Genomic DNA, 9,197 nt, shown 5'->3' on the forward strand with positions numbered 1-9,197 from the left:
AGCCCGCACCTGAGCCGCAAGGAGACGGAAAAGTGAGGCCGGGGATCCGGGCAGGAGGCGGGGCTCACCTGGGAGGTAATCATGATGCTGGAGTCTATTAGGAAACTCATGGTGACGTGCGGGGAGAGTGCGTGCCTCCATTGCCCGCTCCCTACGACCGCAGCAGCTCGGGCTGCTCAGCCCCTTACATCAGTGGCCTTCGCCCCGGGCGTCGGCGGGGACTGAGGCCGCTCCGCCTGACGCCATCAAGCTGCGCCCGAGCCAGCCAATCAGCAACGAGACCGACTGCTTCTCTGTCCAGGAGTGGGCGGGACGGGCGCGGGTTGCCTAGGAGACGGGGGCGGGGCCAGGCAGACACCGCTCTGGAGGCGGGGTTTAATTGGAGGTAGCCTGGCTGAAAAGCTCGGGGAGATAAGACACTGGGTTTGAAAATCCAGAAGCCGAGGTAATGCAAGGTAGTATTTCATTTCTGAGGCTGAAGGAGGTGGGGCCTGACCTAACATCTTATTTTAAGTGGTAATTCCTTTTTGTAATGGTCAGAGTGGTCATAGCTAATAAGATGAAGTTAATAATGATTATTATGAGACCATAAGCCAGGCATTGTGTTCTAAATGTCACAACTTACTAGTACAGTGGGGCCTTGGCTTACGAGTGTCCCGACTAATGAGTTTTTCGAGATACCAGTCGGCTCTCAGCTGATTTTTTTGCTTTGAGTTGCGAAGTAAAATTCGGGTTATGAGCCAGCTTCAGATACCCCACCGCTAGTTGGCGCAGCGAAGGTCATAGTGAATGCCACAACATCAGTCCAGCATCATGTGTCTCACTCGTTCACAATTGATTTGACATACGAGTAATTTGAGTTACGAGCTCCGTCACGGAACAAATTAAACTCGTAAGTCAAGGCCCCACTGTATACTTGGCTCCACAAACAACAGCACAAATAAGTTGAGGGAAGAGTGGAAAGGCAGGTGGGATTTTTAGCAAACCTAGCTAACCAAGTCAATTTCTGGTGTGGTAGCAACAACAAAGCCCTCCATCTCCAGCAAGGGAGCGACAGTGTCGCACTAGGTACCCATCAGACCGCACCTGGAATGCTGCATTCTTTGTACCACGGGTGAAAAGGAATGATGTGTTAATGCACAAACGAAATATTACACTTTGAAGATCTCTCATGCGCCCTGACTGGGAATCAACTACTGAGCCACGCTGGCCAGGCTACAGCCTCTCTTTGGATCTGCCGACCTTGGTGCTCACCTGGTGGGCACTTAGGATGCCCTGTCCTGGACCTTGATTGGTTCAGCGAAGCTAGAGTTCACTCTGAATCAAGTGCTTGGCTGTTCTTACCGCCGATTCCTGAGGAATGAAGCTTTAAATACTTACGTATCCCTGTGCAAGCAACTTCACTCTCTGCACCTTATTTTTCTCATCTTAAAAAGAGGGATAAGTAATAGTAGCTTATTTCATAAAGTTATTACAAGGAATAAATAAGTAGTATACTTAAAACTTTAAGAAAACTAAGTGCTTTCTAGTAAGTATGCAATAATTTTACCCATTATTACTATTATGAATTTCCATTCAGAGTTTTCCTTTATTATTAATCAGTTTAAATGTATATTTAAAATGGGTGGTTGCCAATTATTCACATTGAAATAAAAAGACTGATAAAAGGAGACATATGTAATACTTTCAACAATAAAGAATTTTTTTAAAAGGAAATAAAAAGACTGGTGATTGTATACCTCCTAAAGTTGGAAAGACTTAGAGGCACATTTAAAATATATAACATTAAACTTTTCCCCCATTTATTAAAACTCAGAGGATTCCTTACTAATATGATTCTTCTACAGAATTAACTTGATCCATATAATTTGTGAACAAAAGGGAAGAATAATGGAAAATTTAAAATTGAATATATAAATTGAAAGTCATACATAAAAGTAAAAGATGTGCATGCCCTTCCATAAGAACTTCCTGCACTTCTCAACACTTACCTTTGGGTGTCCCGCCCTCTGGGCCTGGGTGGGGCCCAAACCTCTCCCTGCCTCCCCACCACTTCTTGCTCCAGGACTAACCTCTGCTCGGGATGCTACCAGTGAGAACTTTCCCTCATTTTAGAGAAGCCCCCACCTTTATCACTAAGTGTGATTTGCCATCATGGCTACGGTAAGATGGTCACAAAGGAGCCCAATACTGGCGTATTTTTAAAATATGTATTTTTTAAATTGATTTCAGGGAGGAAGGAAGAGAGAGAGAGAGAATCATCAATGATGAGAGAGAACCATTGATCTGCTGCCTCCTGCACGCCCCACACTGGGGGTCAAACCCGAACTTGGGCATGTGCCCTGACTGGGAATCAAACCCTGACCTCCTGGTTCATGGATTGATGATCAACCACTGAGCCCACACTGGCCGGGCTTAAATTATTTTTTAAAATTATTTCTCCTTCAGATAAATACATTTTTCTTTAAAGAAAGTTTTGTGGGTATGTTGATTTTTTCATAATTGAGAATGCCTTTCAAATTTCCTTCACTTATGAATGACATATGGCTTACTGTGGAGTTCTTGACTTAAACATTTAATCCTCAGGAGTCTACAGATGTTCTAGAGTAGATTTGTTTGTAATATGTTATGGAAAAAGATGAAGCCAGCCTGATATTTTCTTCCTTTGAGGGTAACTTAATAAACACCCTTCCTAACTCCACATTGGGAGGGATGGCTGTCATGGGGAGCCGGGAGGTTTGGGTTTCTTGTCCTTACCTTGCTTCCCTTTTCCTTTAGAACTAGGACTAATCCCCCCGGCCAACAGTGGCATCTGAGAGGGAGGGAAATCTCTCCCCACCCCCCAACCTTTCAGACCAAGCGCACAGCCTCCCCTTAAATCTCTGAATCCCAGCTGAGTGTAAGGTGTCTTGGTAATGATACTGTGCTGAATGATAGTAATTACATCACAGAATAATATGTGATGGTGAAATGGCCAATACTTACCAAGTGTTTACTATGTGCTAGGTACTATTCTACGACTAACTCATGAACTCCCTAACTCCGTCCCTAACCTGCTTCCATATGGCAGAGACCATTGTTCCCTTATCTTTTGGAAACATATTGAGCGCATTGGGACTTGGGATTCCAGGCTCAAGAGAATGAGCTTCAGACAGAGAAAGAAATTAATTCCCTCTTCTTCCTATTTAAGGCTCACATTCCAAATCCTTTTTTTCTCTTTCTCATTTTAGAATCTTTCTCTTTTTCAGGATTTGACATCAGAATAGCCGTTCTCTTGAGAGGAATCCTCACCTCCTACTGACAGGATATGATCCTACTCTGTTCACAACTGGGCAAGAATGTGAGAGCAGAACTGTCCATTAGCAGTACACAAACCACGGCAAAGATTGTTCCTTATATCTTGAAAATGGTAGAATAATGCCTTTATACTTGCAAATAAAAGCTTAGCTAGATTTTTTTCCTGGTCCATGGTGAATTTCTTTGAATTCTTAACTCTGCCAGCTCCTTTTCCAACTCAGTTCATCATTTCATTATCATGTGTTTCATCTCCTGTTTTGTAGAGTTCATGTTTTCTTTAAAAATTTTGAGAGCACAAAACAGATTCTAAAAGTTTTTTTTCTAAAGTAAATATCTTTCGAAATTACACTATTCGTTTACTTTAATGTCCACTGGTTGTTTTCTTCTCTGAAGCCTTTCACAGGCTCCCGGCTGTCAGCAACCTCTTCGTTGTTATTTTCCGTGTCTGTTACTCATCTGTCCCAGTATATGTGTGGGACCTAACTAGATACAGTAATTAGGTCAACAGGATTTTTAAAAAGCCAAGAAGGGTCTTTGACTATTAGATAAATCCCTAAAATATTTATTTTATTTTTTATCAGATTTGTTGGGGTGACACTGGTTAACAAAATTATACAGGTTTCAGTTACACAATTCCACAACACATCATCTGTACACTATTGTGGGTTCCCCAGCCCAAGTCAAGTCTTCATCCATCACCATTTATTTCCCCGTTACCCTCTTCGCCCCCCTCCCCCTGGCAATCACCACAGTGTTGTCCATGTCCATGAGTTCTTTCTTAAAAAAATAAAAAAATTAAAGGGAAGACAACTAGTTTGTATTTCAAGATAGATACAGAGTTGTTCCAGAGGTGAGGTTCTGATCCAGGAGCTATTAGAGATGACCATATTTGTTGTAATTGGCCATTATGCCTGCTTTAAAGATGTGACTGAGGATTTTTGTTGTTGTTACATCATATTCTGTTGGTTCAGCTCACCTGCATTTATTTGATCTCATCTATTTTCTGTTAGCTTTATTAGTCTAACTCAGTGGTTGGCAAACTCATTAGTCAACAGAGCCAAATATCAACAATACAATGATTGAAATTTCTTTTGAGAGTCAAATTTTTTAAACTTAAACTATCTAGGTAGGTACATTGTTATTAACTTAATTAGGGTCCTCCTAAGCTGGCCTTTGCTAAAAACGTCCTCAATCTGATTGAGGTATGTTCGCTGAGGTCGACCCCTTCCAACTCTCCCATCCGCACTCGTCTTGTATACTTGTTTCAGATAGACGAGTGTGGGTGGGAGAGTTGGAAGGGGTTGACCTCAGCGAACGTACCTCAAAACAATGTACCTCCCCCGCGCTGTGTATCCCCTGGCCCGCCTGCGCCTTTTCTCCCGTCGCCCAACCGACCAACACCCCCCACTTCTTCTAACCCCACCTCTTCAAAATAGACTCGCCCAGGCCGAAAACCGACTTCTGCGCATGGGCCACGAAGTTTCAATCGCACTGTACGTGGGCGCCCTCCCGTGGTATTTTGTGGAAGAGCCACACTCAAGGGGCCAAAGAGCCGCATGTGGCTCGCGAGCCGCGGTTTGCCGACCACTGGTCTAACTCAATTCTGGAGATGACTAATTCTGTATTCCACCTAGAGATCTGGCCAGTGTAGAGAAACTGTAGCAAATGAAAAAGATAGAAAAATGCAACTGGAAAACTTGGATGAATTAGAAAAACTGGTTCATAGGTCAACACAGCCACTGAGTGACACCGGCCGGGCTGAACTTCATCGCTCTTTATGGAAAATCCGATCCCCAGGGCTCATCGACCTCTAGGAATATTTGTGTAATTCTGAGTTGGATGCTTCACCTGTGTGGCAAGTGGCAAAGTCATGGTGAAAGCAGATAGGCCTTTTTATAGTGCCCCCAAAGCTAGGCATGGGGGTTACAGAGCCAGGCCTGAAACCTTCTAACTGCACTTTGAGTAGCTCTGTCCCTCCTGGTCACAGATCTCCCCTGAAGGGGGTGTTGTAACTGCTATTAGTAGCCCCTTTCCTCTGGAGGGAGAGGCGCTTGTATGTCTTGCTGTCCAATACTTTTTATTGGTAGGTCCATGTGCCCTAAAGAGTTATTATAACAAGGGAAGGACAAGGAGTAGGACTTAAAGCTGGAGCTAATGGAGCCCGGTGGATTGTAATCCGGAGTCAGTCAGAATTACTTGGCTCAGAGGGAGCTATGGAGAGACTGAGCTGTGTAAAGAGAGCAGGGCCTCCATGGACACAGAGCTGCCTGGGAATGGAAGCTGGCAGCTTACGATGGGGCAGGAAGGGACATTTTTCAGAGGATGAAAGTCATTGCCAATCTGTCCCCAGACATCTCTCAAGGTCAAAGAGTCTCAGGTTCCTACTAAACATGTGGTGTTAAGATTCTGTCTTGAGTCTCCTCTGGGAAAACTGATCTCCGGCGCGTCTATTCCACACGGAAAACTCTCACCGGGTAATTGCAGGCAGATGGGAGGGTCAGATGGAAAGCATCCACTGCCCCTCTGCCTGGTCTCCCTGCTGTGGGAGGGACTTCCCAGGAAGTGGCACCACTCAGCAGGCTCCAGGCTTGGCAGCCAAATGCTATCTCTAGTTCACAGACAGAAAACTGAGGTGCAGAGAGGTTAAGGGATGATTATAAAGCAGCTCCTACATGGCAGAAATAGGAAAAAAAAGAACCCTGGTCCCTTGATGCCTGTGTCTGTTTCTTCCAAAAGAGGGGAAATGTCAACTTCTCTGGTGGCAGGGTGGGTAGAGAGAGGGGAGCAGGATGCTGCTTCATCCCAGGAAATGTGCTCACCCACACACGTGGCGCCCAGCAGAGAGATCAGCCACTGTCACCTCTACAGCTGCTTCTTCGCAGCACCAGCAGCTTCCACTCGGAGCAGTGTTTTCTCTTTTGGATCAGGTCCTAGTTGAGAGAGACACGTTCTGCTTCCTCCTGGTAAGAATCAAGCTGTTCCCAGGCTCTGACTTGATGTTTTCCTAACATTGGTCTTTAAGAGCAGAACAGGAGGGGCAATAGTGTAGCCACTGGGGATCAATGATGCCTGGGGGTTGGCTACTTCTCTCACCAGACAGAAGACGGTGTGGAATCGTGTTGGTTGCAAGGGGAAGATTCAAGCAGTAGCCAGAAGGTCACGTCTGTGAGATAAACATCCCTGTTCTGTGCGTTGCCTGAGACATTCTTTCATTGAAAGTTGATCACTTTGGATGAACCGGGGAAGTATAGTTTTTTATATTAGAATGAACTTAATCTTTAGACCCCCCTGCTTTGGAAAGGGCACCAAGAAATGGGCATATGGCCCCGGGGGAGGAACAGTTTCGGGGGAAGCTTCGCTCTGGAATGAATATCTCAAAAGGAAACCAGTGGCGACCAGAGGGCAGCACAAGGGACTTAGGACGGTGCTGGTTGTGGGGAAGACAGAAGGAAGGCAGCTTTTCTAGGTACCTTTATGGGGTCCCCTGCTGGTGTCCTGTCTAGATCCCTGCCATGTCAACTTGGTTTCTGCCCGCCTACCTTAGCCTCCTACTGCCTGAAGCATCACCTTGGTTTAGATGAACCATCTTGGTGACCACTGACTTGCTCCCTCTGCCCTGAGCATGGATTGGCTCTGGTACAATGGCTCCCTGTGTGAAATATGTACGTGTACCCGAGGCTTTTCCCTGACTGGACTCTGTGCTTGAGGGTTATTGTTTGTGGGGATGAAAGACAGGAGACCTTAGAGAACCCTCTTGTTCCCTTCGGTCTCTACATCCCTTCCAGGATGAAACCTGGCCTGGGACTGAATTCTGGGGCCCTGGCTGTTTGGACTCACACTTTGTAAGAGACTCTCCCTAGTGCCACTTTGATGGGCCAATTGGCGCCAGGGAGTGGACCCTCCTTAAGGCAGGTCTGTGGGCAGGCATCCTCTGGCTCCAAGCTGGGCTGGGCACTGAGGTTGGAAGAGGAAAGGAGAGAAAGGGGCCTTCTTTGCTTCCGGGAAGAAAGTTACCACCAGGCCGGAAAGCCTTTGAGGTTCACAGGGAGAAGGTTTTGGGTGCTGCTTGCTTTCTCCGATGGTACTCAGAGCAGAATTCCCAACAACATGAGGGACATCACTGTGTCAGAACCCAGGGGCTACAGCAGGGGTGGGCAAACTTTTTGACTCGTTGCTTGCTTTCTCTGATGGTACTCAGAGCAGAATTCCCAACAATATGAGGGACATCATTGTGTCAGAACCCAGGGGCTACAGTGACTCAAAAGAAAGGACACTGACAACTCTGGGCATCTCCTGGACTGATGATTTCTTTTCTTTCCTTTTTTAAAATATATTTTTTATTGATTTCAGAGAGGACAGGAGAGGGAGAGAGAGATAGAAACATCAATAACGAGAGAGAATCATTGATGGGCCGCCTCCTGCACACTCCACACTGGGGATCGAGCCCGCAACCCGGGCTTGTGCCCTGACCGGGAATCGAACTGTGACCTCCTGGTTCATTGGTTGACGCTCAACCACTGACCCCCGAGGGCTGGGATCTTAGACTGATGATTTCAACTGAACACTCAAAAATGGTGCAAAGGGGTCCAGAAGCCACAGAAACAAGTTGAAACCATAAAAAAAAATATATATGACCAATAGCACAGGAAAGCGGGGCTCACTCGTGCACTAGCGTGCTGACCTTGCAGATTGGTGCCCCACAATTTGGCATACACACGATTTGTGTGATCCACATGGGCATATTTAAAACTTAGTGGGCAACATTAAAAACACTGGAAATTTCACTTAAATGTTTGTGTTTCTGGCTTCTCTTGAAAAATCAGACGGCCTGGTAGCCACAACCTGGGAGCAGCAGCTGCACTCTGCTCTCCAGTGTTCACAGTCCCAGTGCTTCCAGGGCATGCGAACAGGCCCCTCACCAACTGCAACCTCTAGAGCAGCGGTTCTCAACCTGTGGGTCGTGACCCTTTGGGGGTCAAACGACCCTTTCACAGGGGTCGCCTAAGACCATCGGAAAACACATATATAATTACATATTGTTTTGTGATTAATCACTATGCTTGAATTATGTTCAATTTGTAACAATGAAAATACATCCTGCATATCAGATATTTACATGATGATTCATAACAGTAGCAAAGTTACGGTTATGAAGTAGCAACGAAAGTAATTTTATGGTTGGGGGTCCCCACAACATGAGGAACTGTATTAAAGGGTCGCGGCATTAGGAAGGTTGAGAACCACTGCTCTAGAGGTTGTCTTTGGAACTCCTGATACAGGGCCACATGGTCGCTGCTGGGGAAGGGCTGGGTGACAAAGTCCACTGAGTGAGCTTGAGGCAACGCTACTACAAAGGTAGGAGGCAATCGCAAGTCTGATCAGAAGGATTTCTATGGAGAAATGCGGACCGAGGCAGAGTCCCGCAGCCGCTGGGGTAGAGGGCAGGGCAGCCAGAGGAGACCGATGGGTTTGTCTAGGTAGCCCCTACATACGGGAAAGACAGTTCACTGATTGTGCAGCCTGCACTGTGCGACCAGGCGTGGGCGCGAGGGGAGGGGCAGAAGACTCAGCTCCTGTGGGCATTTTCCTTTCGCCTGGCCCCCTAGGCCAGCTCGCGTGTTCTCTTTCTTCCTTTGGCACCACCTCATACGGTCAGATCATCGGACCTGGCCCGGCTGCTGGCTTTGCTCAACCGGCTCAGGGGCCTGGTGTCATCCCCAGCCAGCTCTGCACCCGGGGAAGGTGCCTTCTCGGCCGGCAGCCTTTGCTTCGCCACCTTCTCAGCCGGTAGCTCTCCTTCCTCCCCCTCCTCCCGCACCCGGGAGGCCTCGTCCTCCCCCTCCACCGCCGGGGTCTCCCGCCCGTCGGTGCTCACTCTCTCCGCTTCCTGCCTCTCCGCC

The 9,197-nt window shown here is 47.0% G+C and overlaps 2 protein-coding genes and 1 long non-coding RNA gene across 3 annotated transcripts in view; 1 reads left to right on the forward strand and 2 right to left on the reverse strand.

The window, feature by feature from the left end:
- GPR89A (G protein-coupled receptor 89A) overlaps nucleotides 1–238 on the reverse strand; it is a 51,873-nt gene extending 51,635 nt beyond the window's left edge. The window contains exon 1 of the mRNA XM_015564264.1: nucleotides 69–238. Coding sequence (XP_015419750.1) covers nucleotides 69–110 — 42 coding nt within the window. The 5' untranslated portion in view covers nucleotides 111–238. The remainder of the gene's footprint in view (nucleotides 1–68) is intronic.
- Nucleotides 239–373: 135 nt separating this feature from the next.
- Nucleotides 374–3,456, forward strand: LOC107183156. Its single transcript, XR_001513924.1, has 2 exons — nucleotides 374–445; nucleotides 3,249–3,456. It is a non-coding gene; the product is annotated as an uncharacterized LOC107183156 (long non-coding RNA).
- A 1,651-nt stretch (nucleotides 3,457–5,107) lies between these two features.
- The window catches only part of LOC102761401 (gap junction alpha-8 protein), a 4,889-nt gene continuing 799 nt past the window's right edge, over nucleotides 5,108–9,197 (reverse strand). The window contains exon 2 of the mRNA XM_015564265.1: nucleotides 5,108–5,145. Within this exon, the coding sequence (XP_015419751.1) occupies nucleotides 5,108–5,145 (38 nt within the window). The remainder of the gene's footprint in view (nucleotides 5,146–9,197) is intronic.

This window comes from Myotis davidii, unplaced genomic scaffold, assembly GCF_000327345.1.
Source record: "Myotis davidii unplaced genomic scaffold, ASM32734v1 scaffold401, whole genome shotgun sequence".
Taxonomy (NCBI): Eukaryota; Metazoa; Chordata; class Mammalia; order Chiroptera; family Vespertilionidae; genus Myotis; species Myotis davidii.